The sequence below is a fragment of the Mirounga leonina genome, unplaced genomic scaffold (genome assembly GCF_011800145.1).
Source record: "Mirounga leonina isolate KUSES-001 unplaced genomic scaffold, KU_Mleo_1.0 Mir_94, whole genome shotgun sequence".
NCBI lineage: Eukaryota > Metazoa > Chordata > Mammalia > Carnivora > Phocidae > Mirounga > Mirounga leonina.
Genome location: NW_023270855.1, coordinates 2937403 through 2959146, shown reverse-complemented (window position 1 = coordinate 2959146; position 21744 = coordinate 2937403). Strand labels below are relative to the sequence as shown.

The 21744-nt window shown below is 52.0% G+C and overlaps 2 protein-coding genes across 3 annotated transcripts in view; one reads left to right on the top strand and one right to left on the bottom strand.

Moving 5' to 3' along the window:
* Positions 1–7467: 7467 nt before the first annotated feature.
* Positions 7468–21744, bottom strand: part of RAB43 (RAB43, member RAS oncogene family) — a 53704-nt gene continuing 39427 nt past the window's right edge. Inside the window, exon 3 of the mRNA XM_034997662.1 lies at positions 7468–8911. Within this exon, the coding sequence (XP_034853553.1) occupies positions 8577–8911 (335 nt within the window). The 3' untranslated portion in view covers positions 7468–8576. The remainder of the gene's footprint in view (positions 8912–21744) is intronic.
* On the top strand, positions 10969–12566 carry GP9 (glycoprotein IX platelet). 2 transcript variants are annotated; one of them, XM_034997665.1, is made up of 4 exons: positions 11007–11058; positions 11405–11535; positions 11775–11898; positions 11995–12566. In XM_034997665.1, exon 4 carries the CDS (start codon positions 12006–12008, stop codon positions 12537–12539), a length of 534 nt encoding a protein of 177 aa, XP_034853556.1. In that variant the 5' UTR covers positions 11007–11058; positions 11405–11535; positions 11775–11898; positions 11995–12005; the 3' UTR covers positions 12540–12566. The 2 variants fall into 2 exon arrangements, with proteins under 2 accessions (XP_034853555.1, XP_034853556.1); XM_034997664.1 differs by lacking the exon at positions 11405–11535 and having other exon boundaries at positions 10969–11058.

Here is a 21744-nt window from a genome sequence, read left to right as displayed (position 1 = left end):
AAGATGTAAAGCTGAGCTCCCTTCCCTCTGAGCGTGAGCTAGACTTAACAAGGACAAGGTGAACAAGGCAGAACTGATGGTGTGACTTCTACTACTTGGTCACAAGAGGCCCTGTGGCTCCCTTCTTGCTCTCCATGTCACGAGGACCCCCAAGCACTCTGTGGGAAAGGCCATGTGACAGGAGATCCGAGTCTCCTGTCAGTAGCCAGCAAGGAACTGAGGCCTCCAGCCAACAGCCAGGCTCACACCTCGGAAGCAAGTCCTCCAGCCCTAGTCAAGTCTTCCAGCAAGCATAGCCCAGGCCGAGATCCCAAACTGCAATATCCAGAAATGAGAACTGCCCAGCGAAGCCACTTCCAAGTTCTCGACCCACAGAAACTGCGGGATAATAAATGAATACATGTTATTGCTGCAAGCTGCCAGTTTGGGGGATGATTAGTTACATAGCAAGAGATAACAAATAGATTTCCTAATTTAAAAAAATAGGCTTTATCAGAACACAGGATAATTCGGGTGTGTTTGTGGTGGGTGTTTAGGAGGCCTGACAATAATCACTAGCAGGTTGCAAGGAGGACAAGGGTCCCCCAGGCCCAGAGCTGGCTGACCAACATAATAACGCACCCTGGCCCAGAGGGCAGCGGGAGGGGTCTGGGGAACCAGTGGGGCAGGGGAGTAGGCAACCAAGAGTCAGGGAGGGGACAGGTAGTGGAGTGCGTGTCAGCCAGGCTCCAAGGCCCCGGGGCATCGAACAAATTCAAAGTTAAGGCAATTATGAATTTCAAGACAGCAACCACAGAGCATTAAACCCCAATCGCAGGGCCTTTCTGAGCGGGGAGCCCTTGCAGCTACACTGGTTGCATGCCCTGAAGATGGCGCTGGGTGAGCGGAAAAGCAAGGAGTGGGGCTGGAATCTCACGGAAAATAGGAGAATTGGGTATTTGTGAATAGCCTTCACCTCTATCACTCTTCTTTTGCCTATTTTCTAGAAAGGCTTCTTTGGGATTATTCAAATGGTCTGCAACTCGTTAAGCTTGTTTTCCTGGGGAGGGGGGGAATGTTTTTGCAGGAATTTCTAACTAACTCTCTCTCTCTCTCGCTTTCTGTTGACCTGAAATTGCCCGCCCTTGTCCAAATATCTTGCAATTTCACACTCTTGCCACTAGGTGGCGAGAGCACTCATTGAATAGAGGAATAAACAGGCTTCAAAATCACCCCTGGCGTGAGGTCTGTGAGTCCGGGATTGAACTCAATTGAACGCCCCTCCATAGATATTTGCCATACCTTTGCACCACGTGTGCTATTACCAACTCAATATTTTTCTTAGCATCAGCCCACTTTTTAAATTTATGGAAATGATTTTAGGAAGGAAAATCGATATGCTCTAATTTAATTGAGAAAGCGGTCCCACCTGCCATAGAGAGAAGGTAATACAAGGACCTGTTAACTTCCGACCAGATGCATTTGCTGAGCCTGAGGGGGCAAGCAAAGGTCGACGCCCCAGTGGTCAGGAGTGCCAAGCTAAATTGTTCGATCCATTCAACCAAACAGAAAACCCTCTGACACCACAGACAGATCAAAGGGTGCCAGGCCCACCTGTTATGCCCTGACAGCATCCAGGCAGACCCTCACCGGTGGCTGGTTGACCCAGCACAGACTGTGCCCGGCTCCAAGCAACACGCCTCAAGGGCCTCAAACTCACTCAGGCTTCATGGCTCCCCAGGGAGGCAGGTTCTTTTATTCCTCCATTTTACAGATGAGGAAACTGAGGCAGAGAGAAGCGGAGACTATTCCTCAAGATCATGGAGTTAGTAAGTTAACAAAACTGGGTTCGGAGCCAGGCATGCTGCTCCATAGCCTGGGCCCAAACAGCTTTACGGATAGAGATGTGTATCCGCAGAGAACCAGCCCACAGAGTTTCTGGTCAAAGCAGCCCCAGCAGCTGGGGCAGGGGTGCCCAATTACCCCTGGTTGTACACAGGCTAAAAATGCTAGGTAATAGTTTCCACTTCTTACTGTCCTCTGCTTCCCATGAGAAGGAAAAAATTGTTTCAGGAGGATAATGAAGGATCCTGGGCTCCCCACGTAAAAGGTTTCTAAGCAGCTTCCTTTATAATACAATGACCAGACCCAGGCTCTCTCCTTCAGGTCAGGGAATGGGAAAGGGGTGACTCTGTCCCTCGTGTGTCTCAGTATGTATGTCAGAGGCATATGTACCACCTGAAAGCACCTAAGAGACTCAACCGATCTTCAGTCATTCCTCATTCTGTGAACCTCATCCATTATGCCTCGGTGCCCAGGTGCCTGAGGAGCAGCTGGGCTCGTGGGCAGACAGGCAAACGGCAGGCCACTAACTCAGCTGGGGGAGCAGGTCAGGGAGGGCTTCCGGGAAGAGGTCATGCCCTGGGTGAATCTTAAAGGAAGGGAGTGTGACAGGCAAAACTGGGGGGGGGGGGGGGGGGTTCCAGAAAGGGGGGGGGAGGGAGGGGGGGGGGGGGGGGGGGGGGGGGGGATTCCAGAAAGAGAAAGGTACAGAGAGGGACACCAGCATGTGGGTGGTGAGTAGCGACAAAGATGACCTACCATGAAGCTTCAGGTCAGGAAGAGATGACAGGGGAGCCTGGAGTGGATGGCCAAGGAGAACTCTGCCAAGGAGTTGGATTTCATCTCGAAGACATGGAGGGGCCATGAAAAGATGTTGAGCAGGCACGTGTCAAGGTCAAACCTTTGCAGCCGGAAGCAGAGACCGGCATCCAGGAGACAAACGTCCTGGAGAGCTACGGACTGGCTGGACCCAGAGGAGAGACGGTCAGCAAAACTGACAAATGTGTATTATGCTCGGACTATGTGCTAGGCAGAGGTGTAGTTATAAACAGCAGTTAACAGAGACTCGGTCCTCTTGAAGTTCGCTTTCAGTGGGCACAAACATTTAAGAAATGCATAGAAATTTAGGGGCGACTGGCTGGCTCAGTCAGGGGGAGCATGAGACTCTTGATCTTGGGGTGTCAGGATTGTGACTTAGAGCCCCACGTTGGGTGTAGAGATTAAATAAAAACTTAAAAAAAATATTTTTAAAAGGCATAAAAATTTACAAACAAGATCTTAGGTCCTGTTAAGTGCTATAGAAGGAATTAAATGGAATACTATGGTGCAGAATAATGGAGAATTGCCTTAGTTGGAGGGGAGGGCCTTTGAGAAGGAGGACACTTGACCTGAGACATGAATGATGGTCAGGAGGAAGCCATGGCAGAGTTTGGGGGAAGGGTGCCCTGGGCAGAGGGACCAGCAAGTGCAAAGGCCCTGAGGCAGGAAGATACTGGAGTGATTGAGGAATAGAAAGAAGGTCAGCGTGGCTGTAGATTAGCAAGCAAAGAGGAGAGTGCTTTGCAAGGTCAAGAACTAGGTGGGGGTCAAGCCATAGTGGGGCCTCATGAAACAGGGAGGAGGTGGAGTTCATTCTGGTTGCAATGGGAAGCCAAGGGAGTTAAGAGAAGACCAGGACAGTCGCAGTACAGGGGGTCAGTTCTGAATATATTTTGGGGCTGAGACAACAGGAATTGCGGTTGGATAGCAGGTAGAGACAAATCTTTGGAGGAGTTTTGTGGTGGAGAGAGGCAGGAAAAGTAGTGGTAACTGGAGCAAAATGTGGAATTAAGGAGGGTTTTTTAAAAGGACACTACTTTAGGCCATTTGTAATCTAATGGGATTGATCTAGTAAAGGATAAATTTGATGATGCAAGAGAGTGGGTAGCTGTGGGAGCAATGTCCTTGAGAAAGCAAAAGATGCTAACCTTAAAAATAAAACCACCGGTTACCTTGCCAGCAAAAATGGGTTTATTCGGGAATAGCAGAGAATTACGAGCCGAAACAAGCAAAGTACTGGAAAACCATAACCCAGTCCACAGAATAAAGGAGAAGAGGGCTCTTTTATAGAGGAAGCAGAGGGGGAGCTGGGAGGGGCTGTTAGAAACAAAAAGCCCATTGGAATAAACTGGGAGGTCAAAGTGTGGCGGTTTTTCATTGGCTGAGTTGTGGTGGTCTCTCATTGGCTGGGCTGTTGCAGGGCGGGGAGAGGAGGGGGAAGAAACCTTCCTTCCACCTGCTGGGATAATAAAGTAGCATCCAAGTGCAAGGTCCCTCTCTTCCTATCGGGTCTGCAATGGACCACGAGTGGTAGGGCACGAGAGCTCCCCCTGCCGGCCTCCCCGCTCCGTTCTAAACAAGAGTTCCTTTCATTCGTTTTCGCACAGCGGATAGATAGAATGCGGAGCACCAGAGCCGGGTTTGCCCTTCATATTGGTTTTCTCTTGCTGCTCTAAGAAATTATCGCCAACTTAGAGGCTTACAGCAACGCTCATTCCTTATCTCACACTTTTCAAGGGGCAGAAGTGTGGGCACAATGTGGATCTGGGTTCTCTGCTTAAGGTCTCAAGAGGCTGAAATCATGGTGCACGCAGGGCCGCGTTCCTTCCCAGAGGCTCCGGGGAAGAATGCACTTGCTGGCTCACTGCAGCCGTCCGCAGCATCCCGCTCCTGCTTTGTCTTCAAAGCAGCAATCACGCATCAAGTCCCTCCTGTTGTCGAATACCGACCTCTGTGCTCTGGAGCCGAAATATGACACGAAGACAGAGTTCGCGTCAAGAGGAAGGACGGTTTTATTACTTTGCCAGGCAAAGGAGCCTGCAGCCGGCTAAAGCCTTCCAAACTGCAGACCCGCCAGGGGTAAAAGGCTGAGGGGTTTTATAGGAAAGTACAGGATCTGGGAGGTTTTGATAGGAATCGGGTACGTTCGGCCCGCCACGTTTGTCACGTCTCCAACGTGCTCTGACACCTGGCACTGGCACGGGCCACCCGAGTCTCCTTACTAAGTATCCATACCAAGTTCCTGGGCCAGAGGATTCTACAGAAAAACAAGTGAAGGGGAGGGGGAGGCTCAAGAATGCGGAAGAGAAACATTTTTTCAGTTTGAAGTCAAGCCTTCCTGAAGCCTTAGTGGGTCCGTCTTCGTTTCCATCCACCTTTCCGTTTCTACCGAGGTTCCATTCGCACGCTCCAGATCTCTCCGACTTCCCTTTCTGCTGCGTCTCTCCCACTTCCTCATCTGCCCGCAGCCACAGAACGTTCTCTGCACTTAAGGGCTCACACGTTTAGATCAGGTCCTCCTGGAAAACCGCCCTTTTTAAAGTCAGCTGTGCCGCAACACACGGCACAACCACAGCAGTGGGGTGTCATCACATTCACCACTTCCGGGGATCGGGGTGCAGGATCTTGGGAGGCGTTCCCGGGAATCGCGCCCACACGTAGCAGCAGGACGTTTTTGTGCCGCAGCAGGTGGGAAGGCCGAATGTAGGGACACACCTACACCACAGGCAGATCGGCGGGTTTGCCCTCAGAGGCACATGGGCTGCTGTAACAGAAACCTGAAAAGACAAGGTTCAACAAGATAAAATTCTCTCTCTCTCTCTCTTTTTCTCTCTCTCTGGAAGAAGTCCAGGTAGCCATGCCTGAGCTAGATGGCAGTTCCAGAACCATCAAGGACCCAGGCTCCTTCTTTTTGCTCTGCCATCCTCAAGTCGGGGCTACAGCCCAAGAACCAAGATGGCTTTCCCAGCCCCCTGCAGCCAGCGGGAAGCAGGACTGATCACTTCTTCCTCTTTTCCTATTGGCCTGCACTTGGTCACATGACTACATCTGAAGCCAAAGGGGGCTGGGAAATGTAGTCTTTAGTTTGAGGGCCACATGTCCAGCTAAAATTCTGTTTGTGTGGAAGAAGGGAAGAGTGGACACTGAAGGACAGTGGTCATCCCTGAATCAGCTTGTGAGGCCGTGATGCTGAAAGTATAAAAGTACAGTGATAAGGCCACTGGCCCAGAGACCTCAGTGAGGTTGGAGAAGGACCAGAGTGGGCATGCTCAAGGACTTGTGCTGGAATGCGGAGGTGTAGTCAAGAGGCGGGGTGCTTGCATCAAGGCTTCGAGGAGGAGCAGTTGCTGATGATGGTCAGTCTGGGGTAAGACTGTGAGGGTGAGTGGCTGGGGGGGACCCCAGGGCAGGAGCACAGTTCGGGAGAGGCCAACAGACTGTGAGGCCAGGGTGACCAAGGGTCATCCACATGAATGCGGAATTACAGAGAGGGAGGACAATGTTCATGGTGGACAGAAAGCCTTGTGCCCGGGGGTCACCCACAAGAGGAGTGACCAGGATGGGGAGCAGCAGGCGGGAGCAGGCGGCCTGGCAGACAACATGCATATCAAAAGAGCTGAGGTTTGCGTGAGGAAGAGAAATCACAGGGAGCAGCAAGAAGAGGCAAGAGGACAGGGTCCTGGGGGAGAGCTGGGCTCCCATTCTCAATGTGGAGGAGGATGTCAGAGGAGAAGTTGGGGTGAGGGTTGCTTGAGAGAAGTGGAAGACAGGGCCAGAGGAGGGGACATAGAATGAGCAGAGAACCACCCAAAAGGGGAGAAGTCCACAGATATGCAGAAGGCAGTTGGCCAACTTGGCAGCTGATGGGATATAGCAGTGGGGGATATGGCCATCCCTAATGGTGCCCCAGGTTTCCAGCTGGGTGATTGGGTGGATGCAGCTGGCCCTCCCTAAGGTGGAGAACACTGAGGAGGGCTGGCTTTTGGGGGAAAGACACCCAGGTTTAGGTCATGGTGGGTATGAGCCTCCTGTAGGACACTCAGAGGGGATGTCCAGGAAGGACAGGATGCCCAGGTCTGGGCTGGCATTGGAGATGGTTGGGCAAGCGGGTGCAGCTGGACTGGAGGCCAAGAGAGAACATACATGACTGAGATAGGACTTGTTGCCCACAGGAAGTATCCACTGTATCTGGGTTAGTTGTGAACTGAAGGGGCTGAGGGGAGTGGGCAGGGAGCATGCTGTGGTGTTCAGAACATGCACACACGCGTGCACACACACAAGATTTTTCCAGAATAAAGGAGGTCATAAGCATGTTTACAGACTGAGAGGAAGGAGGGGGCCCAGACAGAGTGGGCCTCCACATATAGGGAGTGGGAGGTGACCTAGTAAGTAGCCTGAAGGGGCAGGAGAGGAGACTGTCTCAGTTTCTCCACAGGGACAATGGTGTAGGATACTGGGTCAGCCAACTTGGGCAGCCCTGGAAGGAGGAGCCTCCCCACCTCAGGAAGCCCAAAGAGCTGTCCCTCTCCCACCCTCCGTCCCCACAAAGGCCTGTCTGACTGAGATAAGGAGAGCAAGGCATGCTCTTTATGGCCAGAGATTCCTTAAATAAAAGCTGCCACGGGGCACCTGGGTGGCTCAGTCGTTAAGCGTCTGCCTTCGGCTCAGGTCATGGTCCCAGGGTCCTGGGATCGAGCCCCGCATCGGGCTCCCTGCTCTGCAGGAAGCCTGCTTCTCCCTCTCCCACTCCCCTTGCTTGTGTTCCCTCTCTCGCTGTGTCTCTCTCTGTCAAAATAAATAAATAAAATCTTAAAAAAAAAAAAAAAAGCTGCCACATCCATACAATGGAACCATGGCAAACATGGGTGGTATATGTGGGTGTATTCACAGGTGGAAAAAGGAGGTTCCAGAAGAGCGTGGGCCCCAAGTGACCTGATTTGGGGTAAGAAAAAAAATACACACGGGAAAAAAATAAAAGGCAGTCTTGCTTGATATTGGAATTGAGGGAAAATTTTATTGTCTTCTTCCTGCTCATCTGAACATTCCATTTTTCCACAACAAAAATGAGTTCTCATGTGTGCTGTTTTTTGTTTGTTTGGGTTTTTTTTTTAAGTTGTACATGCTAAAAATAAGAGGGATATCTCAGAGGTCCAAAAGGAAGAGTGTGTGCCCAACTAGGTCAGATCCGTCAGGAAACAGCCTGGGGGCTGGGGGACCACCACTCACCGGGACTCCTTCCCCACCTGCCGTAAAGGCATGAAGGTAGATGAAGATGGGACAAGGCCAGGCGTCCACAAGTGGGAGAAGGGAAGGTCCATGGAGGCTGAGGTTCCTGGTCTGGGATCCAGGTTCCGATGAGAATGTTCACCAAGTACCTGCCAGGTGACCCCAACTGGAGCAAGCTGTCTTCACAGCAGGCATGACTCCAGGGGACCAAATGATACCTTCCCTCCCCACCCTGCTCTGGGCCAGGGATCAGAAGGTTGCGGAGGCTGGCCCTTTGGGCACACCGGGTAGCCTCCCTGGGCTTCACCGGAAAGTGAATGCGCAGCTCCTTTCCAGAGAGCAGAGCTGGGCCGAGCGGAGGGCGAGAACACAAGCACCCTCTGAGCCTGCAGGAGAGATCCCGGCCTCCCGGCCACAGGAGAGGACAGAGGCTGGCCTGAGAGGGGCTCACGATAAGAAATAAGGAGGCCCACATTCGCAAGTCATCCTGAGCAAGGATAGTTTGTTGTTATCATCACAGTTTGTTTTACCAAAATGGGATATTACTTTACTCTCTCGTGCATTTCACTCTTGTCGCTCAACAACACAACGGATATTCCTCCAACACAATTCATGCAGTTTTATTTCATTTAACATAATGTCCGTATAATACCCTGTGGTGTGCAGGCCCCAGTAACTATTCCTTTTGTTTCCAGCTTCTTGCTTTGCCATTAGCAACGCTGCAATACACGTCTTTGGGTACTTAAAAGCAAGCCAAACCCAATCCCAGGTGACCTGGGAGCCGCGGGCCCTTGACGGGGCCATGGGGCCACGGGGGCAGGGGAGCCTCCCAGTGAGTCAGTGAGCGACCTGCCAGCATCTGCACAATGAGGGGCCAGGTTAGAAGAGGACCAGGGTCCTCCCTGCTGATGGAATCTTTCCGAGTCAAAGCGTCGACTCCCTCCGGCAATCACCCGGCACAGACCGAGGGAGGACCTGCGAGGTGCGGCCGCTGACCGAGTCCCCATGGCTTGACCACGGACACAGCCCTCGGGGAGCTGCTGTGCTGTCGGGGAAAGCAGATGACAAACATACAGATGAACAGGAGCGTGCCTTGAAGGGGGCTCTGAGTTGCGAGATGCTAAAAAAGTAAAACACCCACACTCTGTGTACGAGAGGCATTCTCCTACGGGTCTAGGGTAGTGTGTAAATGGGGTGTTTAAAGCACCCCTCAGGGACGCCTGGGTGGCTCAGTCGGTAAGCGTCTGCCTTCAGCTCAGGTCATCTCAGGGCCCTGGGATCGAGCCCCGCACTGGGCTCCCTGCTCCGCGGGAAGCCTGCTTCTTCCTTACCCTCTGCCCCTCCCCCTGCTTGTGCTCTCTCTTGCTCTCTCTCTCTCTCTCAAATAAATAAATAAAATCTCAAAAAAGAAAAAGCCCCCCCCCAGGCCTCTGCCCTTGACTTCTCCTGCTGCTGTCACTGTGGGTGTGGTGCCCAGGTGCCCTCCATCCCGGCCAGGGTACCACTTGGCACTGCTCAAGCATCAGGGGCTCCTCAGCCGGCAGCATCGCGGGGGGCCCAGGACCTTCTTGTCAGGTTTGGCGTCCATGGCTGACACTGGCCATGACCACAGGAATGGCCCAGGGGACCACTTCCTCTCCTCAGCGGCCCCTCACTCTGGGCTCCTCTCCCGGGCCCCTCTATCAAGGGCTCTGTTTACTTCAGTTGCTAGAACTTGTTCCCAAAGCATTGCTATACCCCAGGGATTCCCCCACTTCAGCAGCCCCCCACACTCTCCACGGGCACAAATTGTGCCATCTCTGCAAGCCCTTTTCTGACTGATTTGGTATTTCATATGAGTGCAATTTTTTATAATTTATTATAAAATGACTACATGAATGTCCTAATTTTATAATATACTTTTGTATAATATTTTACTGTTAGGCTTGATTTTTATTCATGTTTTTTTAATATTAAAAAAATAAACTGAAAATCCATTTCTCTCTTTTTTTTTTAAAGATTTTATTTATTTATTTGACACAGAGAGAATGAGAGAGAGAGAGCACATGAGATGGGGGAGGGTCAGAGGCAGAAGCAGGCTCCCTGCCGAGCAGGGAGCCCGATGCGGGACTCGATCCAGGGACTCGATCCAGGGACTCGATCCAGGGACTCCAGGATCATGACCTGAGCCGAAGGCAGTCGCTTAACCAACTGAGCCACCCAGGCGCCCTCCATTTCTCTTTTAAAGGGAACTCTTTATCACTAACATAAATGGAAAACTGATGTCACTCCCTTAGGTAAAATTTAGCTATAGAAATAAATATAATGCAAATTAAAAAACGATCTTAGGGGGCCTGGGTGGCTCAGTCGTTAAGAGTCTGCCTTTGGCTCTGGTCATGATCCCAGGGTCCTGGGATCGAGCCCCACATCAGGCTCCCTGCTCAGCGGGAGGCCTGCTTTTCCCTCTTCCCCTGCTTGTGTTCCCTCTCTCGCTATCTTTCTCTCTGTGTCAAATAAATAAATAAAATCTTTAAAAAAAAAAAATCTTAAATTCTAGCTAGAGACCAATGACTGATGGAGACCAGCCACAAGCCCTCAGCATCCTGTGAAAGAAAAGGATCAGGAGGTTTGGAAGGTGCTAAAGATGCAGTGACACCGAAAAGTAACTTTCTCCTCGACCTATTCAGAAGAACCACAGAAAATTTAAAACGACGTCGTTCTCCCCCCATAGGATTCTCAGCCCACGGGAGCCGCCCCACCTACACCCTGCGTATGCAAGCAGGACAGGGATGATTGCTTCCATTTTACAGATGAGGAAGCCTCAGACTTGGAGGAACAACCAGCAGAGCCACTCAGCTCCAAGGCCTCCCCTTCCTGGAAGCCTTCCCCACCTCCTGGGACCTGGTGAGGGGCCGCCTTGGTTTTCCCACAGACCCCGTACTGAGGCCCAGCGAGGCACGGGTGGTCCACGGGGATGCACTGTGGGACCCCCTTCTGTAAACAGGGGTTGGCCTACCATTCAGGGCCCAAGTCCCCGGGACCAGAGACGGCCCCCCAGGGCTGCACGTGGGGGATAAGCCAGGCTATTTTCATCATTTCCTTCCTCCCACTGAAGCAGCGGCCACCACCGGCTGCCTCGCGGACAGCTGCCACCTCAGCCTCAAGCAGGACAGTTCAGGCCACAGAAAGGGGTGCCGGCTGCAGGCCTCACAAGTAAGTGGCCCTCTTATTACCCAGCACCACCTCCCGCAGCGCACCCCCACCCAGGTGGGACGGCCAGCCCCCGGGCCCACCCCTGTCCCACCTTCAGCTTTCCCTCCAGGAGATGGGGTTGGGTGGGGCATGGCTCTGAGACACTGGCTCCTTGGTTCATTCAACTAATATTCACAACCTGCCATGGGCCCGGCCCTGGTGGGGAGAGCCCGTCTGAGGAAGGGGAAGCAATCGTAGGAAAGTCAGCAAACCAGGCAAGAGCCCGGAGCTCATGAGGCCTGAGTTGGAGTCCGTTCTCTGACACAGACCGCTGGGTGACCCTGCACGAGTCATTCTCTGTCTCCAGGCCTCAATTTCCCCAACTCTGAGTATTGGCCTAGATGTGTGGCTTTCCAGAGGGAACGCCTTCTGGGCTGCCTCCTGGTCCCCACCTCAGCATCCTCATCCTGCTGTTTTCTACATCGAGTATCACCTAAGGTTCGCTGGGCCACAGGCGAGCTGTGGGAATCGATGGGAAGAGGTGTGGTCTGTGAAGTCCCCACCACTGGCCTGACCCCAGGCTTGGGCGTGGGGGCTGGGAGCAGCCTGGGGGCCAGGGGCCAGGACTAGGAAGCATCTAGCCGGCATCTGCACCTCTCCCCCCTGAGAAGGGGCTGGACCTCCTGGCCCCTTCCTAAGAGCGTTCTTACCCTCACTCCCCTCCCCACCCCTCACAGCTACGCTCCTCATCCTGCCTTCTGAGTGTCCAGGCTCAGCTAGGCCTGGGTTGGGCACACTTCACTTCCTGCAGTCTTCACCACCCCATTTCACAGAGGACAAGGCTGAGGCCTGAGAAGGGAGGTGAGTTGTCCTTTGTCCCAGGTCAGTCCCGCCGGCCATCGGCAGGGGGTGCGGACTGCCAGGCCCTCCCTCACCTCACGGCCACTCTCCCCACAGCCAGCCTGCCAATGCCTGCCTGGGGGGCCCTGTTGCTGCTCTGGGCTGCCGCAGAGGCCACCAAGGAGTGCCCTGCAGAGTGCACCTGCCAGGCCCTGGAAACCATGGGGCTGTGGGTGGACTGCCGGGGGCGGGGGCTCACGGCCCTGCCCGCCCTGCCGGCCCACACCCGCCACCTCCTGCTGGCCAATAACAGCCTTAGCTCCGTGCCCCCCGGCGCCTTCGACCACCTGCCCCAGCTGCAGATCCTCAATGTGACGCAGAACCCCTGGCACTGCGACTGCAGCCTCACCTACCTGCGTCTCTGGCTGGAGGACCGCACGCCCGAGGCCTTGCTGCACGTCCGCTGCGCCAGCCCCGAGCTTGCCACCGCCCGCCCGCTGGGCCAGCTGACGGGCTTCGAGCTGGGCAGCTGCGGCTGGCGGCTCCCGGCGTCCTGGACCTACCCGGGGCTCTGGTGGGATGTGCTGCTGGTTGTCGTGGCCACGCTGGGCCTGGCTCTCCTGGCCGGCCTGCTGTGCACCGCTACAGAGATCCTCAACTGAGCCCAGGCCCCCAGGGTCACCCCTCCCCAGACCCCGCCCGGCCTGGGCAGCCCAAGCCACCAGTAACTCAAAATAAACTGGCTGCTCAACCATTTTATCCAAGTTCAGGTTTTTGGGTTTTTTCCTCTCAGCACCCACGTCTGGCTCTTTCTGGAAAACTGGGTCCGTTTTGTTATAACCAGATACCAATTGGGCCTTCTCTGTCCCCCCGGTTCCTAGTAAAATGGGCTGTCCCCCCTCCTCCACACCAGCCTCCCCCAGTCCCACAGTCTGTGGACATCCCGAGCCCCTCCTCCGTGCCTGACGGGTCCCAGGACTCCGGTCCTCACGCTCTCCTCTGTCCTGGCCCCTGCTTCCTGCATGGGCCACGCCGGAGGGCCCAGGCAAATTTCACATGAGCGTCCAGCTGCCCTCCCAATTCCACAGAAAGCGTGCTCTCCCAACACAGCAGTGAGCAGAGCAGGAGACACGGAAGACCCTGCGAGGGTAGGAGAAGAGCCATTCCCGTCTCTCTGACAGACACACCCTGAGAGGCACATCACCGGTTCCAAAAGGCCTTTGGCCACGAAGACACCTGCTCCCCTGGCCCCATCCTTTCTCACCTTCTCTTATAAGCTCTCTCTCCTTTTCCTCCTCTCTAGCCCTCGTCAGAAACAAAACAACAAATTCTTCCCTTTCTCATGGAAACAACTCCAGGTGCTGACATCAGACACCTGCAAACCAGAGTCCCCCTTCCACCCCCAGCAATGGCCACCAAATTCTTCAAACAAGACACTTCTCTCCCTCAGAGGAATTCTGGTGCCAGCTGTTAAACTAATGAACTTTCCTCCACAGCATGAGAGATTACTTCCAGGCCTGTTCCTGGCCACCCCAAATCCAGATAGAATTACACTGAGGTCCTTCCCTTGAGGAGGTCCGTGCGGTGGACCTGTGGCTCGGAGGGTGCCACAGGGAAGGCCGGTGGGCACAGAGCACCCACTGGAGGACACTGAGCCACAGAGGTGAGGCTGGAGCCGGGGGCCCAAACTCAGCGGAGGGGAGGGGCTGTAGGGAGAGGTGGGGCCTGCGGGAAACCGGAGGGCCCGTGTTCCACCTAATGCCGCCCCGCGGAGGTGTGGACCCAAGCACCCAGGCTTCCCATTCTTCCAGGGGGGTTAGAAATCTGCATCTGTGTGTGAAATCTCTGACTCAAGTGTTGGCAACGAAATCCAACAAAAAATGTTGCGGAAATAACAGCACACATAAAACGTAGTAATCGGCTGGATGGAGTCCACAGGCTGGGAGTGTGGGATTTCTGCAGTTGGAGCCAGCGGCTACAGGGCTCCCATGAGAATGGGAGAAGCTGGCTTCTCCTCACCGGGCCCTTAGTTTGTGCGCGGCCCCGCGTGAAGCACCTGCCGTGGGCATTCTTCTGTACTCCGTGAGGAAGGCACTGCTCGCCCACACTGGGCGGAGGACACAGGCCCAGGACCCCTGACAGTCACTTCGCAGGCATGATCCCAGACAGCTCCCCCTTCACACCTGAAAAGTGCCCCCTTGAAAGCTTCTGAAACTAGTGACCTTCAGCCCCCCAGTGTCCTTGTGGGATGCCCCTATATTCTGCTCCTGCTCCCTCCTGAGGCCAACACATGCAGCCACAGGTCTGGGCACAGGGCGATCAGAAGCCTTGACTCTGCTGGCCGAGCGGCTGGCCCCGTGAGAACTTGCCAGGAGCCTGAGCAGCACCGCATCACCAATGCAGGGGGGCGACACCGCTGCGGGCAGAGGGGAAGGGAGGGGCTGCCAGCGGCCGGGCGGGGATCTCCCCAGGTGGGTGGCGGATTCAGACGAGAATTCCCAGGGAAACAGGTGCACTGGGAGCTTAAATTAGCCTCCTCCATTGTCCCCACGGTCCTTGTCCCAGGCCAGCAAAGTGGCCACCACAGAGCCATGTACACAGTCCCCACTGCTCCACAGCCACCAAACCAGCAACCACAGATCCCGCCGCCGCCGCCGCCACCGACCATCCCCCGCTGGCCACTGCTGTCCCCTGCAGGCCTGCAGGTCCCCGCCACCCCTGACGGCCGGGCGCACCACCCCCAGCACCGCCACCGCTGGCGCCCACATGGCCTGCTCGCCGGCCTCACGCTTGCCTCCCCTCACCCTCTCCTCTGCAGCCACAGAAGAGCAGCCCTGTGAGGCGACACCGCCCCCCAGCCCCTACCACCTCGGTCACCACTAGCACCAGACAGCCACGGACCTTTGCCCCATTATAAGCAAAATGCCATCTCTGCCACCGCCGTCCCACGGTCTCCGTGACCGCATCCTCATGACCATCTCCTTCACGAGCATTTTCAAAATCAAGCTGCACGTGGAGAATTTGTCGAGGCGACTTTGACCGGCTGCCGTGAGCACCCCCACCTTCCGGGCGGCTGACCCCCTCCACTGATCGCCGGGGCGGGCCGTTCCCCAGCAGGCCTCTGCCCCACTGCAGGCTCCCACTGAGCCCAGCTCCCGCGCCTGCTCGCGGCCCTCCGCTGGTCCTCTGCGCTCCTCCGGCCAGCGGGCGAGCAGAGAGCGAGGGGCAAGCACGACGTTGGTGGCCGGCCTCGCCGTGGTAGCGATGGCTCTCGCAAGCAGCCGTTGTCTGGGACCAGGAGCCGGCCCCGCCCTAACCGCCGGGAGCCCTGGCACCCGCCACAGCAGCAGGGGGGCATCTGGCCGCCGTGGGCCCCGCGAGGTCTAGGCGAAGCTGACGGCGCTTGATCAGAAGGTGGAGCCGCTGTCAAGAGGGCATTTGTAAAGGGTGGGCACTCTCGGGGGGTACACGCTGAGTCTTGGCCCTGAGCCGCAGCCACATCCAGCCGCTAACACAGTGCCCGTCTCCCGTGTTTTGCATATACACTCAGCCACACCTCCTGTGAGTGCATGTGCGCGCACAGTCTCCCAGCCGGGACCCTCACCCTCTCCAGCCCCTGCGGATACACGCCAAACCAGATGAGGGCTAATTCCTTGTCAAGCGAAGAATGCACTCCATCTCTTGCAAAGGGCCTGAGCCCGTCCCGTGTGTGGCCCGAGATGGCAGAGAGCAGAACGTGGAAGACTCTGTCCTCACCCAGCTCTGCCCCAGCGAGGGAACAGTGAGTCCGTGGCCTGGAGAATCTTCGAAGAACAGCGTCTGACTCGACAGACACCCCCGGCCTCTGATTGGCAGCTTTCTAAACAGCTTTGGGGATGGAATCCTCATTTTCATTCACTACAGGTAATAAGCAGGGACAACTTACAGCAGGCTTTGTGAAATGTCTCAAAATCTTGGGAAGGTCTCATTTTTTAAGCTAGATCTCTAGTAAAGTGGGTTAAATTCAGAGAGGAAAGCTGAACTGTATTACCTTCTTAATTTAAAAAATTAAAATACCTCAGAGTTGTCAGGGCAACAACATAGAAGTATCCAGATGGAGTCCCTGATGGCCCCAGTGACCCTGTTTTTGTTCAGACTCTTACAGGGATGTAAATAAAATCCTGTTCCTTTCTTTTAGGTCTGCGTATCCCTACTAAGCAGGAAACAAGTGAGGTTTACAAAGACATCATGAAACGATAAGTGAGGCTCTGAGGTTCAGCCAACCTGCTGGATTCTTTATCGAATGCTTCAGGGGGCCGATCGGTGAGTAAAAGCAAAAGCAAGAATACATGCATTTGATGCTTTTGGTTCTGAAAAGAACTCCCTGCACCTGCATCACAACCTGAGTAACTAGTCCTTACTTTGAGTCCAGAAAGTGTGAATTACCTTATAGAGTTTTTTAACCAAGTCTTTATATATTTATGTAGTATCCTTCAACAAACGTGGATCACTTTATTCTGTAACTGAAGCCACCCATTCATTTTGTCTTTAAAAAGTCTGGAGTGGGGGCGCCTGGGTGGCTCAGTTGGTTAAGCGACTGCCTTCGGCTCAGGTCATGATCCTGGAGTCCCGGGATCGAGTCCCACATCGGGCTCCCTGCTCAGCAGGGAGTCTGCCTCTCTCTCTGACCCTCCCCCCTCTCATGCTCTCTATCTCATTCTCTCTCTCAAATAAATAAATAAAATCTTTAAAAAAATAAAAAATAAAAAAAAATAAAAAGTCTGGAGTGGAGACTCGAGGGAGGGGGGGAATGGGGAGTTGTCTGACAAGTATCAAGTTTTAGTTTTGCAAGAACTGAGATGAAAACGTTCTGGAGGTGGATGGTGGTGATGATTGCACAAGCACTCAACACTACTCAACTGTACACTTAAAAACGCTTAAGATGGTAAATTTTATGTATATTTTATCACAATTTTTTTAAAGGTCTAGAGTGATGGTTTTCAAACTTTTTTAGTGGTAAGACCTTTTTTCCCACAAACCCTTAGACAGTACTTGGTATATGAAATAAAGTGGCTCAATCTGGTTGGACGGGAGTCTAACTGCCGCCCTTCCCTCCTTCTCCATCTCTGCCCTTTGTGGGCGATTGAAAAGCTTCAAGACTCTTAAAAAGCCCATTTATGAAATACAGATTTAGTGGGGTATTAAAATTCAGTTTAAAAAAACAAGTATAACGAAGTGTCACTGAGAATATAAGGTCTGAAAAATGGAAAGAGGTACCCACTTGAGAACAGCAAGATTCAGTCTTCCCAGTCTTCCCTTTATTCTCTAAATTCAATTTCATCCCAGTCAAAATTTTGGCTATAGAACCTGACATCTAAGGGATGAGACCGACACCACCTCAAACTCCTTATCAATCCTCATGAGAGATTTAAGCAGAAAGCCAGATAAAGCCAGGACAACAGCTTGGAGAGGCGTTGGTGATGCGTACAGAACCTTCCCCAGACTCTGCTTACACTGGGCATACTGCCTGAGTGGGACAGTCTCCTCTCCCAGCCCCAAGCCCCACTGAAATTACTAGGGGATTGTAAAAAAGGGATAAACCCACAAGGACCAGGTTAGTGGAGGAGACAACAGCAGGAAAGTGATGCCCACAAGGTTCTATAAGACGGAGAGTTGGGCAAAGGATCCACAGCTGTCTGAGCAGCTGAGAGAAGCCACCCCCACCCCCGCCAGCCTGCAGAGGGAGCCCAAGGAGGGGCAGCCCCGTCGCCCCACAGAACCCCCAGGAGGCTCCACGCTCCCTTTATGCAATTGGGATATGACTTTTATTCAGAAATGAAACAAAAGAATTTTTTAAGGTCTGCAAGATGATAACACTTTATATGATTTTCAATCATGATAACAAAATTCAAATATAACAAACTGCACAAATGAGCCCAGCAAGACTAATGACACAATGCTCCTTCAAAGCAGCAAGGGCGTACTAAAGCTGTCATATAGATCCTAAACATATTTCTATTATGCTTAGGTTACAAGCTCTTGCGCAAAAGCAATCGGAATAGTTCACATCCAGGAAAAACACACAGAACCTTTAAAATAGAATGTATCCTTTTATTAAGCAACTTTGTAGAAAAACAGGATATTATAAAAAGTAAGACTTTTTCATAGCACCAACCACTTTATATTTTAAAAAGTGAACACGCAAATAGGAATTTGCTTTCATTGCTAGGTTGCGCAGATTTTAACAAGATCAGATCACGGGGGAGGCTAGGGGCTGAGAACGAAGCACTGGCTGAAAATCGGGCTCAGAGCACTTGGAACCCACAGGTGCCCTCCCCAACTTCCATCTTGACATGACCACCACTTTGCCCCAACCCTGCAGGAAAGAGGAGATGTGTTTTCAGAGACACCAAGAAGAGAGACTCCAGGCCTGGGACAGCAGGCAGGGCAGTGAGGTTCTGCCATCACCACCCGCCCCCAGAAGGAGACAGAAGATCCTTACTGCACAAACAGAAAGGCCTGGGAGAAAAGACCTTCAGGCACAGACATCTGAGGACCCTGCCCTAGTGGAAAGGCCAGATTGACCCCGATTACCTTATAGGAAGAAGCCCACCCATCATAGGACCCACGCATCCAGCCAGGCTCCCCAGAAGCTTTCAATACAGGGGACAGTCAGGGGTGACCAGGCTGAAGAAAGCCCCCAGCATGTTCAAAACAAACAACAGGAAAAAGGAACACTGAGCAAAGAACAGGAGAAAACTTAAAAACTTGTTTTGGAAACAGCAAAACACCCAGTGGCTCCTTGGAGTAATGAATGACTCTAGGTCTGGGGCAGAAAATGCACAATATATGCCAGAAAGCAAAGAAGCACTCAAGACCAATGGCTCATGGCAAAGAACTCAAGAGCCTGCTTGAAAGGAGTCTCAGTGTCCAGAGATGGAATAACTGGAGCATTAAAAAGAATGATGGCTTCAGTGGATTAACCCACTGACTATGTTCCTTTGTAGAAGCACACACACACATATTCGGTATGTTTTTATCTTTTTTTAAGATTTTATTTGTTTAGGGGCGCGTGGGTGGCTCAGTCGTTAGGTGTCTGCCTTCAGCTCAGGTCATGGTCCCAGGGTCCTGGGATCGAGCCCCGCATCGGGCTCCCTGCTCCATGGGGAAGCCTGCTTCTCCCTCTCCCACTCCCCCTGCTTGTGTTCCCTCTCTTCACTGTGTCTCTCTCTGTCAAGTAAATAAATAAAATGATTTTATTTATTTACTTGACAGAGAGATAGAGAGAGAGCACAAGTAGGCAGAGAGGCAGGCAGAGGGAAGGGAGAAGCAGGCTCCCCGCTGAGCAGGGAGCCCAACGTGGGTCTCAAGCTCAGGACCCTGAGATCATGACCTGAGCTGAAGGTGGCTGCTTAACCGACTGAGGCACCCAGGTGCCCCATATATTCGATACATTTTAATCCATCGAAGCCATTATACTTTTGTTGGCTCAAATAATCCCAGCTAGTGTATACGGAAGGGATGACTTTAACATGAAGGGTGAGCAGGAGTTAGATGGCGCCATTTTTGCAACCCCCTGATGAAATGACTGGTTCAGGCAGTGATGGTTAACAGATGGTAAAAGCATTAGGTGAAAGGCTGATGAAGAACCTTACAAGAAGGCCCGAGGTGGGCACCACCTGACCCCCTCAGATCAATCCCAATACATTAAAAGTGGGACGCCCTGCCACTATGTGCTTCCTGGCATGAGCAAAAGGTACAAATCACACCATCCCTATTCTTGCCAAGAATCCAATCGAACCACCAGTTTCCAGGAAGTACAGGGGAGAGAAAAACATGCTAAAGAACACCATCGGGGCATAATCAGCCAAACCCAAAACCTGAGAGGGGAAGCTACAGGCAAATGACCCAGTTTCATCAACAAGTAAGTGGCATGAAAAAAAATAAAAGAAGGGAATACTATTTTAGATTAAAAGAGACTTAAAAAGAGATACACACCCAAATCTGATAACCATCAACAACAACCAAAAACAAAAATAGAAGACTTTTTTTTTGAGCAATTGGTGAACTTTCATATGGACAGATCCAGGATGACTTGGAGGAATTATGATTACTTTTATTAGGTGGAGTAATGGCATTATTCTGCTTGCCTGCTTGCTTTTAGATTCATAGTGACCAATTTGGATGAAATGCCTCCTGTCTGTGATTTGCATTAAAATACTCCCGTTGAAAAGGGGGGCGGGTAGATGCGGCCAATGTGGCAAGACTATGAGGGTTGTTGAAGGCGGGCAGTGGGTACACAGGGCTGGGCCGCACTCTCTGCCTTTGTGGGTATTTGGAAAGTCTCAGAATTAAAGCAAATATCATGTATCACATATGTGATTTTTAAGTAAAAAAACAAACAAAAAACCCCCCACCAAATAAGTAAGAAAATCCATGACCGATTATCAATCCACCATGCCAAAGTTCTCCCTGAAACTACTGAACGAGGTTATGAGTGATGAAAACTATGAGTAAAATAATTTCCAAAAACTCTTATCAGATTTATTACTTATTTCCCACATGAGCACGTATCTGTATGTATGTGTGGATGTCAATAGCTTGATAGAGATCTATAGTTACACATGCTTATGTAATATATATCAACAGGATATATATAAAATATGCTATATGTTACTCAAAAAGCAGCATAGTTCCATTTTTAAAGATTTGTAAAAGAGAGAAAAGAAGGAGGAAGTTCTTCATAGCTCCGTTTTAACACAATCACCCTTAACATTTTCATGTCCAGACCCTATTGATACTACATTAATTGCTAACACTTCTTGACTTGGGTATTCTGAATCCTTCAATGAATATAGCATCACATTTTTAATGTTATGTTGTTTTCATGACTCTTCTGAAGTGTACTGTGTCTTTCTATGACAAATGTAGTAGATGTTGATCATAGAAGACCGAAAGTGTAGAAAGGCAAAAGGAAGACCCAGCCCTTCGCGGAGAGATTGTCCTTCACCTACAATGCTCAGACATACTGTCTAAAGTACTCTGCAGCAAGGGACGGCTGCCTCCCAGTTTCCCTTTGTATAGAAATAAGGCTGTCATGGATATTCCTGTGCATAGAGGTTTTATTATTCTTAAGATTCGTTCCTTGAGATAGATCGCCATATGGTTTCTGTTATTTTCAGAAATGTCCACTTAGAACCGGGTCCCTTTTGTCGAATGTATACCTGAGTACATTGCAGGCTGTCAGGCCAGCCACATCCCATCCCACTAAATCCAAAGGTCCCTCCCAGGATTTCAGGGGGTTAAGGAACAACCCTAGAGCCCAACATCCAGGGCTCAAATCTTCTCTCTGCTGTTCACTGGATGTGCATTTGAGGCAAGTCCTTAAATTCTCTTGTGAATTCACATAGAAACCTTTCAATAAATTTCAGACTCTGCCAACTGAAGAGGCTGTAAACAGCATTCCAATAGAAGTTTCAAGATTCCAGACTCGCAAAGTGGGCAGCCTTCCCCTGTCTACTCACGCCCCCACACAATGTGCCACATTTGGGTGCAGATGTGAATATAGATTTTTTTCTGACTGAAGGGTCTACAGCTTACAGTGGTCAGAGATCCAGAAAAGATCAAGAATCCCTGTCACACACGATAAGCTCAAATGTTGCCAGATGGGGTTGGAGTTTGCTGGACGAATGTTGGGTGTTAGGTGGGCCCAGGTGACCCCACGGGTTCTGACTCTGTCAGAGTCAGAGCTTTGCCAAGGAGCCAGCCACCAGCCCTTTGCCCTTGATGTCCACAGATCGAGTCGGTGCCTCTGCGGAGGATGGAAAACACACTTCAGGGGTAAATGGGCAAGAACCTTCAGGCCTTCTTCTTTAGGAAGAACCTAAA